Source organism: Lepidochelys kempii, chromosome 27 (genome assembly GCF_965140265.1).
Source record: "Lepidochelys kempii isolate rLepKem1 chromosome 27, rLepKem1.hap2, whole genome shotgun sequence".
Classification (NCBI taxonomy): Eukaryota; Metazoa; Chordata; order Testudines; family Cheloniidae; genus Lepidochelys; species Lepidochelys kempii.
The window spans coordinates 14,310,053-14,326,974 of NC_133282.1; the positions used below are offsets into that span (position 1 = coordinate 14,310,053).

A 16,922-nucleotide genomic window follows, 5' to 3' on the forward strand; every position below is an offset into this window, starting at 1 on the left:
GTGCCCCCCATGGCTTTGCACAGCAAGGCAGTAGTTGGCCACGCGGGGTAGGGTGGGGTGCGGCACCCATCCGCCCCCTGCAGGCCCCACAGCGTGGGTGGAGAGGGGTGGGGGAGCCGGCGGCGCTCGGAGCTGCACAATTTGGGCTGGCGCCCTGCTTTCTGACCTGGCTAACCTGCTCGAGGCCATGACGCTTTATTTGAATGGGGCACCTTTACCCACCAACTACCGCCCCCCCCGCCCACCATGGGGCCACTCAGACAGTCCCCAGAACTGCCCCTGGCAGGCCCCCGCCCAAAGAGCACCGCAGTCAGGGCCCCAGCAGCGGGCCTGATGGGCAGAGACATAAGGCCAGGACTTTTGTGGATGCCACAAACCCAAACCCATGAGCACAGGGGCTGGCCCCAGCCAAGGGACGGGACAGGGATTGGGGTGGGGGGGTGAAAGGCAACACCCCGCTCCCCGCAGTGCATGGCAGCAGTGGGACAGGCCCATGAGGCCAGGTTGGTGCTGGGGGCGGGGGGAGTGAGTGGCCCCCAGCAGGGCTCAGGGGGGTCTCAGCAGGTGGGGGTGCGTGTGTGTGGTGGGGATGCCCCGCACCCCTCAGCTGGGAGTGCCCCTGGGTGCCTCATCCAGCTGGCTGCGTTGCCAGTGGCACTGAAGGCCTGCCCCCCCCCCCCCCCAGCACAACTGGGTCGTGGCGTCCGTGGGGCCCTGCCTGCTCTGCCCCCTGAGCTGGGGGAACCCAGCGGCCCCAGAGATGAGGCGAAGACACAAAGACCCAGGGCAGTCGGGGAGGGGGCTCTTACGTTAAGGGCAGTCTGACAAATCTGGGGGCGGGGGGGGGGGGGAACGAGGGGGCAGAGCCTGCCAGGCTCCAGGGCCCGTCAGGCAGGGCCCCCACTTTGCTTTCGCTGCTCCCCTGAGCTGAGGGCAGGGGACAGCCCGGGGTCACCGCCAGTGACTGGGGTAAGGTTGGTGCAGGACTCACTCCCCAGCCTCCCTCCCCAAAACAGACACCACAGAGCCCGGGGGAGAGGGGGGAGCGCAGCCTCGGCCACCCGCGTGGTTCGGCTCCTTCCTGGCTGCGATGGGCACGGACGAGGCCGCTCCGGTGCTTGAACCCTCGACACGCTCGGCAGGGTGGGGGGGCAGGGGGGCGGAAGGTGCCTGCTGCAACGGAGGGGGGCGGGGGAAATGTGCCCCTGTGCCCAGCCCACCAGGGCCTGGGGATGGCAAGACAGGCTGCTCATCAGGGATACGCAGGGTCAGGCCAGAGCTGCAGCCTCGGCCGGTCTCCTGGCTGGCTGCAGGGTAACCCCATTAACGGTGTATCGGCGGGGGGGGGGGGGAGGCTGCAGGGGTACGGGGGGGTACCCGTGTGCATGACTGGGGCATGGGTCTGTGTGTAAATGCACATGGGTGTGAGCACCAAAGCGTGCACGAGGGCGTTTGCGCACGGGCCGATGCACGAACGCGGGTCAGCCGGGGCCCAGCCTGGCACACGCTAAGCCCCCGCCCCTGTCCCCCCCGCCAACTGTGCAACTGTGGGGGGGTAAAGAGAAGCTTCACACACACACCCCACCTTCACCTCCTCTGCTGCGCCTGTCTGCAGCGACCGCCCCCCTCACCCCCTTTCCCTGGGGACAGCCGATATGATTTGGGGGGGCGGGGTGGGGGACCTCTAGCCCCCCAGCACCAGGAAAACGCTCCCTCCCTGCTCCCCCTCAGTTGCCGTAGAAGCCGTAGTAGCCGGGGTCGGCGCCCCCCTCCTTGTCGTACAGGTCCCCGTTGCGGGCGGGGGGCGAGCTCTCGGCGCTGGAGGCATAGGGCGACACCCGGCGCCGTTTGCACTCCGCCTCGAACAGGCCCGAGTCCGAGGAGTCCACCGACTTGACCGAGGCCGGCTCGGCCCAGCCCTCCGCGTCCTTCCCCTTCTCCTCGCCGCCGGGCGGGGGCCTGACGTCCCGCACGGGCCGGAACCAGCCGAGCGCCCCGGGGCTGGGCTTGGCGGGGGGCTGCCAGGCGGCGGGCGGCGAGCCGAAGGGGTGGGGCTCCTGGTAGTAGGGCAGCGGGGCGTGGGGCGAGGCCGGCAGGGGGAAGGCCTTCACGCCGAAGGGCATGTACTTGTTCCCGCTGTAGGCGCCGTCGTAGGCGCCATAATCCAGGGGGGCGGCGGGGGGCTGCTGGGAGGCGAAGTACCAGCGGGGGGGCTCCTTGGGCTGCAGGGGCTCCCCATTGAAGTAGCGGCTCTGGGGAAGCGGGTACTGCTCCTGCAGGAAGGACGGGAAGCGGCTGCCGGGCAGGAGCTGCTGGCAAGTGGTGGGGTCGGGCGGGGACGGGGTCACGCGGTCGCCCTCTGCCGTCGTGTACATCCTGGGGGGGGGGGGGACAAACACAAGGTGGGGGGTCAGGCAGGGGGTGGAGAGGAAGCTGGACGGCTGGCACGGTGGGGGGGCCCCTGGTGCCTCAGGTTGGACTCCGGCCCTGGCTGGCTTCAGCGGCGCTCTGGTAACTGAGCTGAGTTTGGGGGGGGTCTCAGCCCTGCCCCGGGCCGGGTATCCCTGCCCGTCGCCATCCCTTCCTCCGGGCTGGCAAACTCAGCAGAGACACCCGGCCTCGGAGGGCGAGCGACAACGGTCCCTCTCACTTTTTCCACCCACGCGCGGAATAAATGTCCTTCCGTGCACCACTGTTGTGGTCCTGCGGGGATGGGCACCACCCCGAGAAACAAAAACACCCAGACAGAATCTCTCTGTTGAAAAAGTTCCCGGAGGGATAATTACTCCGGCCAGGACACGTTAGGCATTTTAGAACTCACTACTCAAAGAATCAAAGTTCAGTGAAAGAAAGAGAGGAATAAAAATTATGAAGGGCACAGACCCGTCAAAACACGAACGTTGCACTTTGAAAGAATAAAAGTACAGAGAACGTATGTGCATTGCAGGAAGGCCCAAGAAGGAACAACAAAAACACATGCGTTGGGAGGTGAGTGTGAAAGACCATGTGTGTGTGTGTGTCACACACACCCCCCTCTCTCCCCTCCGCAGCTCTGGGGTCTCTCCCGTCCCCATGCCCCAAGCTCCTCCAAGCCCCCCCATCACCTCACCCCGCTGCCCCCACCCTCCATTCTCCCCGCTCACCTGCGCACGTGGCCCTTGTGTAGCCATGCAGGTGCGCACCTTAGCGGGAACACAGGTGAGCAACCCGCCCTCCTGCTGCTAGGGGGAGGCACGTTAAGGGGTCCTGCGGCTTCCCCATCCCCATCCACCCAATGTTTGCTACCCCTCAGTGACCCCCTTCCTTCCCTCCCAACCAATGCCCTCTGAGCACTGGGGGTGCCAGACAAATGGGGGCCTCGGAGACGCCTGGCAGTGACCCATTGATGACTGTGCATCAAGGCACCGTCGCCCCCTGGCTGGGCTGGCCCGGCGGGGCGATGGGGAGCAAGCCAGTGGGGGGCGGGATGGGGGGATACTCACGAGTCGAAGTTGTCCCGGAAGCCCTTGGCAAAGGGGTTGTGGTCGATTTTCAGCTGAGTGATCTAGGACAACACAGGAGAGAGTCTGGGTACGCAGTCGCATTGCGTGAGTGGGACGGCATGGGGCTGGGGGGGGCAGAGGGGAAGGAGGGAGAGTCGGGGGGGGGGGAAGAAGCCAGGATCCAGGGCAGCCCCCCCATCTTCCTAGTGCTCCCCATCTGTTCCCCCAACCCTATGACACCCCCCACCCCATTGCTCCCACCACGGGCCCTGATCCACCTTTTCCCAGACACCCGTCCTCTGCTCTTCCCAGCACAAGGCAGGAGCCGGGCCATGGGGTGCGGACGTGATGCTCCAGTCCCCACCCAAGCGCACCGTGGGCGCCTCAGACCTACCCCTCTCCTTGGCACAGCACCCCCTAGTGGCTGCCCCTGAGTGTCCAAGGGGTTGCCGTGGCCCAGGGCGGCGCGGGGGCCCCGTACTCACGTCGGCGTTCTGGTAGGCCGTGACGGCGATGAATTGCGTCTCCGGGAAGATGAAGGTCTGGGTGTTGCTGGAGGGGTAGGCCTCGTCCCCTTCCCCCTCCTTCACCTCCGTCACGTGCAGCCGCGGTTGGTACTTGTGCAAGGACTGCAGCACGATCATCTGCAGAGAGCAGGGCACGGGAGTGTCACGGAAGAGGCGCGGCGCCCATAAGGGGTGCTCTGCAGCTGGGAGGGGGGGCACACTGGGACAACCCGTGGTAGGGTGATCCCCACTGCTCTGCGGGTCAATCTATGGGGGAGACCATGGCAGGCTTATCCTGACTGAGGGTACCATGGCCCTGGGGATAAGCCAGTGAGGGAACGTCCGTGGGATTCATAGCTTTAGATCGATATCATGTGGCAGGCAGTTCCACAGGCTAACTATTGGGCAAAAGGCAGCTCCTTCAGCTGGAAGGAAGGCGACAGAAAGAACGGAACAGAGAAAGCACCGGAGTCCTGGGAGTGAGCCCCACGCCGCAGAGACGTGGATGATGGGGAGTAGGTAGTGTCTGGAGGGTCCAGAAGCTGGAGGGGAGCGCTCCTGCCAGGAACAATGCAGATAGGCTGGCGGGTCTCTGTGTAGTACGCTGTAGGAGGGCGGGGTCGGTACATGGGTGATGGGGACGGGCGTCTGGCCTGTGCCCCGCGATGGGGGACGTTACCCAGGTGAGGGGGACAGGTGTCTGGCCTGTGCCCCGCGATGGGGAATGTTACACGGGAGAGGGGGACAGGTGTCTGGCCTGTGCCCCACAACGACAGGGACGGGCGTCTGGCCCGTGCCATGGGGGGGTGGTTACCTGTGTGATGTTATTGGACGCCCCCTTGTTATTGGTGAGCTTGAGTTTTCCAAACGAGACCTCCTGGCGCATCCAGTGGGCCCCGGTGTTGGGCGAGTCGGGGTGGAGGTACAGCCGGTTACCTGCCAGAACAGCCCCCTGCTGAGTGCCGGGCTGCTGCCACGGGCCCACCAGCAGCTCCCTGCACCCACGGCCTCTGGGCCAGCCCCCCCCGGCAGCCAGTGCCCCCTCCCGGCTGGGTGCCTCCGGCTCAGGGCTCGGAGCAGCACTTGGGACCAGCTTCTCCACCCAGCTACGGGGGGCGACTCCCCCCTCATCCAGCCCAGGCCGGGAAGTGCCGGCTGGGTAGGCAGGGGGCAGAGAGGCGAAATAACACATCGGTTATTTGGGGTGCTGTGCCAGCCAGGGAGCCACTGCACCATCCCGGCTGCCCACAAGAGGGCGCTCTGGCTCCTGGGAATGCCGCGAGCGCTGGGGAGGGGAGCGGAGGGGAGGGAGGGGGGCAGCCGGTGCTGGAGGGATAGGGTGGGGACAAGAAAGGAAGGGGAGGGGCTCCCTGCTGCTCCGGGATCCAGAGATCGGCTGGTGGGCTGGTACTGGACCCTGCAGCGCCAGGGGAGTTTGGGGTTGGGGCGAATTGCAGACCCTGGCTCTCCAGTCCCGTTCGGGGAAACACGGATCCAGCTCTTCCCCCCCCAGAGGGAAAAGGCAGCCCTGAGACGCTGGCCATCGCTGCTTGAAATCTTAACCCCCACCCCCCAATCAGGAACCACCCCGAATCAGGAACCAGCTGTCAGGTCACAGCAAGCCCCCCCCCCTTCTGCCCCCCAACACAGCTTCGATAGCAGGTGCCACTCTTGGGAATGGTGCAGAAGCTCCTGGCTACCCAGTCCCAGCCTCTCCCAGCAGGAGGCGCTGTAGGTGAGGGTGCAAGAGCAGTGGCTGGGGTGGGTGCCTGGCTCTCCCAGTAGGGGGCGCTGCAGGGGAGGGTGCAGGAGAACCCTAGAGACAGTGGCAAGCCCCGACCACTCCCCTGTACCCAACGCCCTGGTTCCTCAGCCCCATGAACAAGATAACTGGCCTGGATCTCTCCTTCCTACCTGGCATGTTCCCCTCGGCCTTGCCGCACTGGACCCACTTCCCGCCTTGGTACCTCCAGTGGTGCTGATCCACCAGGACGATGTCCACGCAGACCCTGTAGTGAGCCACGGGGTCCAGCCCGGAGAGGTTGAAGCTAAGAAACGGGAACATCCGCCTGGAGAGGGGACACAAACACAACCCAGCGTGTTACACTGGAGGGGACGCCCCCTGGGTCCCCAAATCACACAGCAAGACCCCCACACACATACACACACTTCCCCAGGGCAGAACATCCTTCTGCCATTGAAATCCCGTGGAGTCTGGCCACGCGGCGGGGAAAGGTCCCCCGAGGAAGGAGCTGGCTCGTGGAGGTGAGCAAGGACCCAGGTGGGATCCCAGCCCGGAGCAGGACGGAGCTGCCCTGAGGATGTATCCGTGGGATATGGGCTGGAGGAATGTGATGGCAACACAGGGGATTGGCGTGTGATGGCCTGGATTGTCCTCATGCTATTATTTATTATGGTAGCGCTGAGAGGCCCCAACAGAGACTAGGGCCCCGTTGTGCCAGGCGCTGTACAAAGACACAGCGAGGCAGTCCCCACCCCAAAGAGGTCACAGTCTGATTAGACAAGACACATACAGGGTGGGAGGGGAAACTGAGGCACAGTGAGATGTGACCAGCCCCAGGTCAGCGGCGGAGCTGGGAGTAGAATCCAGGCCTCCCAATTCCCAGCTCAGCATGGAGCAGGCGCCTTGGTTACCCCTCGGCCAGCCCCATTAGGTTACCCTGTAACTACATGCCCCTAGACAAGGCCAATGCCCAGCTGGTTTCCCTGCCCAGGCAGCTGGAATGCCCCATTAATTCCTGAGCACTGGGGAGGCCCCTGGGGGTATCAAACCGGAGAGATCGGGAGAGGGCTGGGGGCAGAGTTTGCAGGAGAGCCTGAGGGAGAAGAGGAGCTGATGGCCGTTAACCATTCCTGGTATTGCAGCAGAGACCGGTCAGGATTGGGACCCACGTGTGAACATACAAAGACGCATTCCCTGCCTTGGAGAGCTAGGCACAGGGAGGGATTGAGGGAAATGGGGGGACTGGAGGAAAGAGGGGAAGCTGGGGGTGGCTATAGAAAGCAGGGGGAAGAAGCAGTAGAGAACGGAGACGGGAAGGGAGACAATGGGGTGGGGGGGTGGGGGGTGGAAGCAACCCGCCCTGAGCTGGATTATTTCCCAGCTCTTCCCATTCTGATTCCGAAGCCAGCCCAGCCAGCTGGTTCTGATCCCAGGCCCCCCCCCCAGTCCCTTGCCCCCTATCAGGGCAGATTTAGCCACTTGGCCCTGTTGAGAACGCAGCGACTTGTCAGCGGACTGCGACAGGTGGCAGCTCGGTTCTGTGTCCCATGCCCCGGCCCCCACTTCCCTCTGCCCCTCCTCCTCACTTCTCCGGTTCAGAAAGTGACCGTTTCTATTCTCAGCCCCATCACCAGGCCAGGCAAGGGCGGAGGAGCAGGAGAGAGGGAGGCAGGGAGCGAAAAGGGGAATGGAGAGCAATGGCAGAGGACAGCCGGGAAGGGGGCAGAGGAAAGAGGCAGGATCGGGTGGGGCTCACACGTCAATTTCAAATCCCTATTTCAACCCCTCTGGTTAGTGGCCTCCCCCTTCGTCAGAGCAAGAAGAGGGGTCCGAGAAAGGCAGCTGGGAAATAGGGGACCCTGTCTCCCCACTGCACGGAGGGCCCTGGCCTGGTAGGATCAGGGGGGACCAATGCAACAAACCACATCCACGCACGCCTAACAGCCGCCAGCGAGGATCGAACTCAGGACCCTCAAACAATACCGGCCTCTGCTGTTTAAGCCAGGGGTTAGGGAGCGGGTGGTTGTAGACACCGGGGCTGGCCACAAGAGGGAGACATGACCACAATGTAAGGCACGCCTTTAGGGAGTGTGAGCATGGCTCCCTCTAGTGGCCAGCTTTAGGGACTGCAACAGGCTGCTGTTCCCTGCTGAGACCTAAGTCCTCTGAAGCAGCAGGGGCTGCTTTGGTTCTCAAGGCTGCAGGTTCGCTCCAGGCGGACGTAGGAACAGCCCGACTGGGTCAGAGCAAAGGTCCATCTCGCCCAGGGTCCTGTCTTCCCACAGCGGCCGGTGCCAGGTGCTTCAGAGGGAGGACACATGGCTCAGGCTCGTTATCCCAGCGACGGCAGCCAGGACCAGAGAGGAAACACAAAAGCCCTCTGCAAAGGTTGTACTGTTTTGCAGCCCCCTTTAGGAGATGCTGCCCAGTGACTTTGCGCTTTCTAACCCCCCCCCCCCCCCAACTCTTGCTTCAAACACATTTCAATGAAAAGAGGTTTTGTTTGGCACATTCAGCGCGTTCAGTGCAGGGTGGGAACCGCAGAGGCAGCCGAGGGAAGACACTGACAGGAGGAAGAAAACGAAACTGGCCAGGCTCCCAAAACGGAGCCAAGCGGGTTTTAGAGGCCTGATCCTCAGCGGGTGTACACTGGGATAGCGCCGTCCAAATCCGTGGTGGATTAATTATTGGTAATTTATGATGCATGCCCAGATCCTGCTGTCACCCACCCTGGTGTATAGCTGGAATGTTGCATTTATGCCAGATTTACACTGGTGTGCATCCAGAGTTAGCTTGACAGCGGCGAGTTAAAGATGCATGTTAGTGCCAGGCCCCTCTCGGGTTTACCCTGGATTTACACACTGGCTCACGCCGGATTAGCACGAGGGTAGGCAGGCCCCGAATCAGGCCCAGTCATGCTGATGTAAATATGGAGCCGCAATGCAGCCCTTCTGACCCGATCCCAGCCTTATCAATGCCAACTATTCAAAAGTCATCAAGCAGCCCCCCTCCTCCCACAATCGCTTAAAAATCTTGAAATTAAATTTTAAAAAAAATAGATGCCCTTTCTATTTGCCTTCTCGATTTTGAGCCTAGGGAAGTGGGGGGGCTTTATGACTTCAAGCCTCTCTCTGCACCACGATGGCTGGAAACTTACTGTTCTTTTGTTTTAAATGGAAGCCAAGAGTCTCACATCATCACTAGACTCCTGGAGCTGGGGCTTTCAGAACAACCAAAATCAGGAGCAAATTGCCAGAGCAAAAATGCCCGAGCTGCCACGCCTGGGATTCTGATCTGAATCCCCCTGGGAGGACTCAGGAGTGAGTCCGCTTCTGTAAGGGGGAGCGAAGTAAGCTCTTGGGGCCAGGGACCATTATTCTATTCTGTTCATACCTAGCATCATGGGGGCCTGGTCCATAGTTCCTATGTGCTACCACAATCTAGAACTAATCATAATAAGACTAAGAGCAGAATTTAATCCCCCTCCAGTCCTGCTCATATTCCTGGTGAAGCCAGGAGCTGAGGACCACGGGACGCAAGCTGTTGTCAGTTACACCAGTGTAAAATCTCCTCCCCCGCTGGTTTAAATGGGCGACGAACTGGGCTGCCCAGAGAAGGCCTGGCTGGGGCAAGGCTGGCCCAGGTTCTCTCACCAGAGCTCCCATGATCTGTCAATCAAATATGACACCCCCCCCATGCATCCAGTCCCGAACGTGGAGGGGACGGCGTAGGAGACAGCAGAGAGGAGAGCGTGTGAATATTTCTCTAGCTAGTGAATAAAAGATAGGCCAAGAGCAGGGAGCCAGTAGCCCTGGGCAAAATGCCTGCCCGTGCTGAACTGGCTGACCTGATGGCTCGCAAGGCAGACGTCACCGGAGCCCAGGCTGGCAAGGACGCTGGGCCTCACGGCAGCTCCCTGCAGCCCAGCCTGCTGGGTCTTGGGGCTCCATGCAGACATGGTGCACCCGTGGTGTGCATGGACAGACAGGCCCCCCCGTCCCCCCACAGGAGAGTGACACACTCAGCTGCACCTCTGTTGTGTAAGAGAGACAAGGTGGGGCAGGGAACAGCTTTTAGAGGACCGCTGGGGAGCCCGAAAGCTCGTCTCTCTCACCAAGAGAAGCTGGCCCAGTAAAGAGACCCCCTCACCCACCTTGTCTCGCTACTATCCTGAGGCCAGCCCTGCAGACACCCTGTGATATGCACACAAACAACACACACACGCTCTGACCCCCTCCCATACAATCAAACACGCACAACGGTAACCCATTCACGACATAGTGACACGCACCGCGGGCCCCCCCAGAGGGTGTACGCACAATCTGGCACGCACATATCCACGTCCACGCATATGCACACCTGACACACTCACACAACGCCCCGGCTGTGCACACACACAGATTCACACGCGCGCCGTCCCCTGGGCACACTCCCGGACGCACACAACCGCTCACCGCCACAGTCCCAGGTAATCTGCCACACACAAAGACCCACCCGCTGAGCCGCACTGAGGCAGACGCGTGCCCCCCGTGGGGCGCCGCTCTTGAAACATTAACGGCCCCCTTGAAATATTCACCCCCGACGCGCTCTGTCGGAGGCCGCACGCGGGGCCAGGGGGCGCTTTGGGACCCAGGGCCGGGCTCCCCAAATCCAGGCTGAGAGCTGGGGGGGCAGGGAGTCAGGGGATGGGGGGGGCACAATGTGGATTCAGTGGGAGCCCTGAGGTGGGGGCGGAGGGAGCCCTGCCAGAACCAGACCCGCTGGTACCGCTCCGTTTGCATGGGGAGGCCAGGGCAGCTCCCCCCTGCCCCGCAGGCTCCATTCCACCTGCCGAGCCCGGCTTTCTCCCCATCATTTCAGGGACCTCGCTCCCTCTCTGCGTTCCCCTTTTCCTCCCCCTCCCGCCGCTGCTCTTCTCTTCCTTTCTCTCTCTCTTTCCTCTGCTTCTCTCGGTCTTTCTCACTTCCTTCCTCCCCTCCCCAAGCTTGCCACAGCACATGATGCTCAAAGCCGACAGGCCAAGTCATCGCGGCGCGGCCCCCACCCCCGGCGTGGGAGGGGGATGCCGGGCGGAACCAGGAGGGGCTTTGAGCCGTCGAGCTCCGGGTTTCCTTGAAGCGCCGGCGTTTCTGATAAAGCAGGGCCCGGGGCGGAGTGATCTCAGGGCCGGGGGCGACCTGGCGGGAGCCGGGCCCCGCTTCTCAGAAACGACTTTGGAAAGCCCAGCCCAGGCTGGGCTCCTAGGGCCGGGCCGGACCTGGCGGGGGGCCAGGACCCTCCCCTCCTTCTGCATGGAAATTCTCCTCCCCGCTGCTCAAAGAGTGGCCCTGGGGTGTCCCAGGGAGTCATGGGAAGCAAATAACTTTCAGAGGTCACTTCTTCTGCCTGCTTTCACCCTTGGTTACCTCCAGGAGACCCTCATCCCAGGTCTCCTCTTCTGTACTACTGACTAGTGGGGGGCACCTCTGAGCACCCAGCCTGCCCCATGCCTTGTGCCCTCCCATGTCTAATCTGCCCCATGCCCCCAGCCTGCCCCACGCCCCTTGCCCCATACCCCAGCCTGCTCCATGACCAATGTCTAACCTGCCCCCAGCCTGCCTCATGCCCCCAGCCTGTGCCCAAGCCCAGCTGTGGGTTGGCACCAAGGCTCAGCAGCAGAGCTGGGGGTATGGGGAGCCCAGGGCTGGGATAGCGGGGGGTCAGGGTGGTGGAGCATCTGCAAAGGGGAGGAGGAAGTTGGTACAGCCCCCCTGCCCACAGCACGTGAGCATCTGTAATGCTCCTCATCTGGGTCCAGACCATGTTCCCTCTCCCCTGCCAACCCTTCTGCAGCCAAGATCTTCACGGACTCAAACTAAAACCCTGGATCCAAAGCGCCCTGAAAATCTGGGCCTGTTCAAATGCCCATCCCTGATCTGAGCCGGAAGGTTGCAAATGGCTCCAATCCAGAACTGCACCAAACCAGACCCGCTGCCCCGCTTTCAGCCAGGCATCTCCCGCGACCCATCCATTCTCCTCCTGCAGCTGAGTCTGCCCCATGCAGCGGGAGGTTCCTTCTCCACGGGAGCTTAGGTTTTATTTCAGCTCTGAGGTATCGGAGAGTGAGAAGAGGGCTGGGTTGGTGGCACCCTTCCTGCACTGGGATATTTATACCACGTTGTGCCGGCTCCTTGCCATGGTGACTTGCTGCAGACCAGGGCGGTGGGGGGCTGGGGTAGGTGCAGGCGGGGAGGGATACACTCAGCTGAGCTGCTGCCTCGGGTCTTAAGATCTTTGGTGCCCCCAACTTTCACAGACCCGAGCAGGCTGGATCCTGAGCAGAGTTCAATGGAGCTCCCCGCAGCTGGGAATCCACTCGCAGGAGCTCAGCGAGGCGTTGGGAGGCTATGCCGGTTTCCTGCCAGCTTTCCTTGCTCGATTAGGCAAATGAATTTCCCAAACCCTTGCCCCGAGGCTCCCCTGAACCTGGGGAGCGTGAGCGCTTTGCTGCTCTCCAGGAAGGTCTCTGCTCCCAGGACGCCAGGATCTCCCCCGAATAATTGTATCAGAGACGTGATCTTCATGCCGAGGGAACAAGCCCTCACCGTGTGTGGCTTCTGCCTCCCGATGCTGCTGATTTGTGGTGGCACAGAGGAGCCTGAGGGTGCCGTTTTCATGGCTGCGTCAGCAACGTATTGCCCCATATACTTATGGGGCAGGTGGGGCTGGGGCGTCTCAGGCCCGGTCTTGGTGCCATTAAACTGGTCACGTCCAATGGAAGCCGGAGTAGGCCCTGAGTTGAATCCGACGTGGAGCCAAAAGCAGCACCTCTGCACTGAAATGAAGCCACTTCTGGAGTGGAGCATGCCAGTGGCCAAACAGCTCACAGCAGCGGGGAGACCCCTGCCTCAGAGAAAGCCCCCCCTGGAGTGGATTTTCATGCCAGCATCTTTGTGCTCCGTCACTCTTGATTGACAGCAGGGGGAGGGGAATCAGGCCCCCAGTTTTAATCCAGTGCTTAGAGTTAGGCCCTCTCTCTCTGTGTCCCAGGCTTTTGAGTCCCAGGGCATTTAAGTGCCTCTGGAAGTTTATACAACCTCCCCCCACATAGTATCTGAGCACCCAAGGGTGGGGTAGTGGTGGGGAAATCAAGCCCTTTAATTATGCACCCTCCCATTAAGGCTCCTGAAAACCATTAATGAAGCCTCACAAAGCCCTGCCCCAGGAGATGGGTATCATTTTACCCATGGGGAAACTGAGGCAAGGAGGCCTGGCTATGGCAAAGCTGGGAGTAGAACCCAGGCATCCCTATGTTGAATCCGACTGGGCTACAGCAGACTTGTAGCTTTTGCAAGGCCAATGCTGCCCTCATTTGGGGGGGTGAGGGGGGAGAATTTCTTGCCCCCCTCCGCCAGATCGCTATGATCCCCGATGGGCATCTCCACTGCCTCTCCAATCACATTAGCGGCAGCCCCTGATGGATGGGCTGGGTCCCCTGTATCGTCCCCAATCCATTTGGGACGGAGATCATCATCTCTGTTTGGCTTTCACATGCGAGGGTAAGAGCCTTGGACGGAGCAGGGGGTGGGGACAGACAAGGGAGCTCTTTGGACTGGACCAGCTAGGGCTTAGCAGGAGGCATGGGCTGAGCCGCTCGACTACATGCCCAGGGTCCCCTCAGGCAGCTAGCCCACGACGCCATCCACGCTGCTGCCGGTGGGTCTGCATGTACCGTAATCACACCTCCGATGGCAACGGAGCCAGACCTCTTGTTTGCAGAGCCCAGGCTTCCAGCGAGTTAGAAATGAAGGGCGGGATCCTCCTTCAATGGAGCGACGCCAACGAACCCCAGCTGAGCTTTGACGGGAGACATCAGCATTCCTGGCTCCGTGATCATCTCGACGTCTGACTCTCACAGGCACGGGTCTGCACCAGCCAGCGATCTGACCCGTTAGATTACAGGCAAACCGGTTCATTGCTCTTATGTTGCACAGTCAACGGATGTCCAATCCGTGCGAACTACACCGCTTTGAAACTTACACCAGTTTCCCAGCCCCTATACACAGGGGGCCTGATCTTGGTTGCATGGGTGTCAGTAAGGAGCAATGACAGGTTTCAGAGTAGCAGCCGTGTTAGTCTGTATCCGCAGAAAGAACAGGAGGACTTGTGGCACCTTAGAGCCTAACAAATTTATTTGAGCGTAAGCTTTCGTGAGCTACAGCTCACTTCATCGGATGCATGCAGTAAGGAGTAAGTATCAGAGGGGTAGCCGTGTTCGTCTGGATCTGTAAAAATAAGGAGTAACTCCACTTTGTATTCGTACAGGGCCTAGCGATGGGGTCCTGATCTTGCCTGGAGTTTCTAGGTGCTACTTTAATACAAATAAATCATAATACTGTAATGATAGAAGTTAATAAAATACAGGTAGGAGCTGAAGAGAAACAGTCACGCAAAACTGTCCCATTCAATTACATCACGAGAAGGCAGACAACTAAATATTGACAATTTTGATAAGTGCTTGTCTACAAATGCAAGAAGTTTAAATACTAAAGATGGGTGAACTTGAGTGCCTGGTATTAAATAGGAGATTGATAGAATAGGCATCCACAGAAACTTGGTGGAGTGATGATAATCAATGGGTAATACCAGGGTACAAAATGTGTAGGAATGACAAAGTAGGTCATGCTGGTAGAAGAGTGGCACTTTATGTGAAAGAAAACCAAGTCAAAGATAGCAAAAATCTTAAATGAATCAAACTGCATCATAGAATCGCTATGGATGTAAATTCCATGCTCGAATAATATGAATATAGCAGTAGGGATATGCCACTGACCACCTGACCAGGATGGCGATAGTGACTGTGAAATGCTCCGGGAGATTAAAGAGGCTACAAAACCGGAAACCCCAATAATGATGGGGGATTTCAATTATCCGCTTATTGACTGGGAACATGTCATCTCAGGAAGAGATGCAGAGATAAAAATCTCTAGACACCATTAATGGCTGCTCCTTGGAGAGCTAGTCCTTGCACCCACAAGGGGAGAGACAATTCTTGATTTAGTCCTAACTGGTCCAAGAGGTGACTATAGCTGAACTGCTCAGTAATAGCCACCGTAATGTAATTAAATTTAACATCCTTGGGGAGAGGGGAAGTACCAGAGAAAATCACCACAGCAGCATTTAACTTCAAAAAGGGGAACTACAGAAAAATGAGGAGCTCAGTTAAACAGAAATTGCAAGGAACAGTCACAAGGGTGAAATGCCTGCAAACTGCATGGAAACTTTTTTAAAAACACCATAAGAGATGCTCAAACTATATATGCCCCAAATAAATAATAAAATAATAATAACAACAACAATAATAATCAGGAAAGGGACCAAAAATATGCCACCATGGTAAACAGAGTTAAAGAGATGCTTAGAGATAAAAAGACATGTTTTAAAAATTGGAAGTCAAATCCTATTGAGGAAAACAGAAAAGAACATACTCTGGCAAGTCAAGTGTAAAAATATAATTAGGCAGGCCAGAAAAGAATTTGAAGAGCAACTAGCAAAAGACACACACAAAAATTTTGCTCTTAGTTTTAAAGTATAACAAAAGCAGGACACCTGCCAAACAATCAATGGGGTCCACTAGTTGATTGAGGTGCTACAGGATCACTCAAGTAAAACAAGACCATTCCGGAGAAATTATATGAATTTTTTGCATCGGTCTTCACTGCAGAGGATGTGAGGGAAATTCCCACACCAGAGACATTCTTTTTGCTCAACAAATCTGAGAAATGGTTCCAGAATGAGGTGTCAATAGAGGAGGTTTTGGAACAAATTGATAAATTAAATGGTAATAAGTCACCAGGACTAGATGGCATTCATCCAAGAGTTCTGAAGGAACTCAAATATGAAACTGCAGAACTACTAACTGTGGTATGTAACTTATCGCTTAAATCAACCTCTGTACCAGATGACTGGTGTTTAGCAAATGTAATGTCAATTTTTTAAAAAGGCTCCAGAGGTAATCCTGGCAATTACAGGCTAGTAAGCCTGACTTCAGTACCAGGCAAATTGATGGAAACTATGGTAAAGAACAGAATGATCAGACATATAGATAAACATGATATGTTAGGGAAGGGAAAACATACCTCACCAATCTATTAGAATTCTCTGAGGGTATCAATAAACATTTGGACACGGGTGATCCAGTGGATATAGTGTACTTGGACTTTCAGAAAGCTTTTGACAAGGTCCCTCAGCAAAGGCTCTTAAGCAAAGTAGGCAGTCATGGGATAAGAGGGAAGGTCCTCTCATAGATCAGTAACCGGTTAAAAGATAGGAAACAGAGAGCAGGAACAAACAGGTTTCACAGTGGAGAGAAGTAAATAGCAGGGTCCGCCAAGGATCTGTACTGGGACAAGTGCTGTTCAACACATTCATAAGTGGTCTGGAAAAAGGGGTAAGGAATGAGATGGCAAAATTTCAGAAAGGGAATAGGGAAGTGTTATTTACCCCTTCACATAACACAAGAACCAGGGGTCACCCAATGAAATTAATAGACAGCAGGTTTAACACAAACATAGGGAAGTATTTTTTCACAGAATGCACAGTCAACCTGTGGAACTCATTGCCAGGGGATGTGGTGAAGGCAAGACAATAACTGGGTTCAAAAAAAAAAAAAAGAGAGTTAGATAAGTTCCTGGAGGACAGGTCCATTAATGGTGATTAGCCAGGATGATCAGGGACGCAGCCCCATGCTCTGGGTGTTCCTAAACCTCTGACTTCCAGAAGCTGGGACTGGATGACAGGGATGGATCACTCGATCATTGCTCTGTTCTGTTTGTTTCCTCTGAAGCGTCTGGCACCAGCCACTGTCAGAATACAGGACAGTAGGCTAGATGGACCATTGGTCTGACCCAGCATGGCCATTCTTCTGTTCTTATAGTCAGTGGGTTACAGGGCTCAATTCTCCTCCCACTTACCCCAGGTTCACTCTGGTGTAACTCAGCTGACCTCATTGGCGTTACTCTGGATGAACACCAGTGGGAGTGCACAGAGCATCAGGCCCCTCAGCGTGAGAATTGGTGTGAGATCACAGTTGCTTCCCCTGTTGCTTAGGTCATGGTTGACTCTAGCCCACTGGGGCTAGCAGAAATGTGTCCCGGTTACAAGCTGTTTCCATGGGCACGTGGAATCGCTCCCCATGACCCCACACCCAGG

General features: G+C 58.0%; 1 protein-coding gene across 1 annotated transcript in view; it reads right to left on the bottom strand.

Moving 5' to 3' along the window:
• Window positions 1-311: 311 nt before the first annotated feature.
• The window catches only part of TBX21 (T-box transcription factor 21), a 34,202-nt gene continuing 17,591 nt past the window's right edge, over window positions 312-16,922 (bottom strand). Inside the window, exons 2-6 of the mRNA XM_073325689.1 lie at window positions 5,903-6,057; window positions 4,803-4,924; window positions 3,968-4,126; window positions 3,483-3,544; window positions 312-2,376 (exon numbers count right to left, since the gene is read on the bottom strand). Of these exons, the coding sequence (XP_073181790.1) occupies window positions 1,728-2,376; window positions 3,483-3,544; window positions 3,968-4,126; window positions 4,803-4,924; window positions 5,903-6,057 (1,147 nt within the window). The 3' untranslated portion in view covers window positions 312-1,727. The remainder of the gene's footprint in view (window positions 2,377-3,482; window positions 3,545-3,967; window positions 4,127-4,802; window positions 4,925-5,902; window positions 6,058-16,922) is intronic.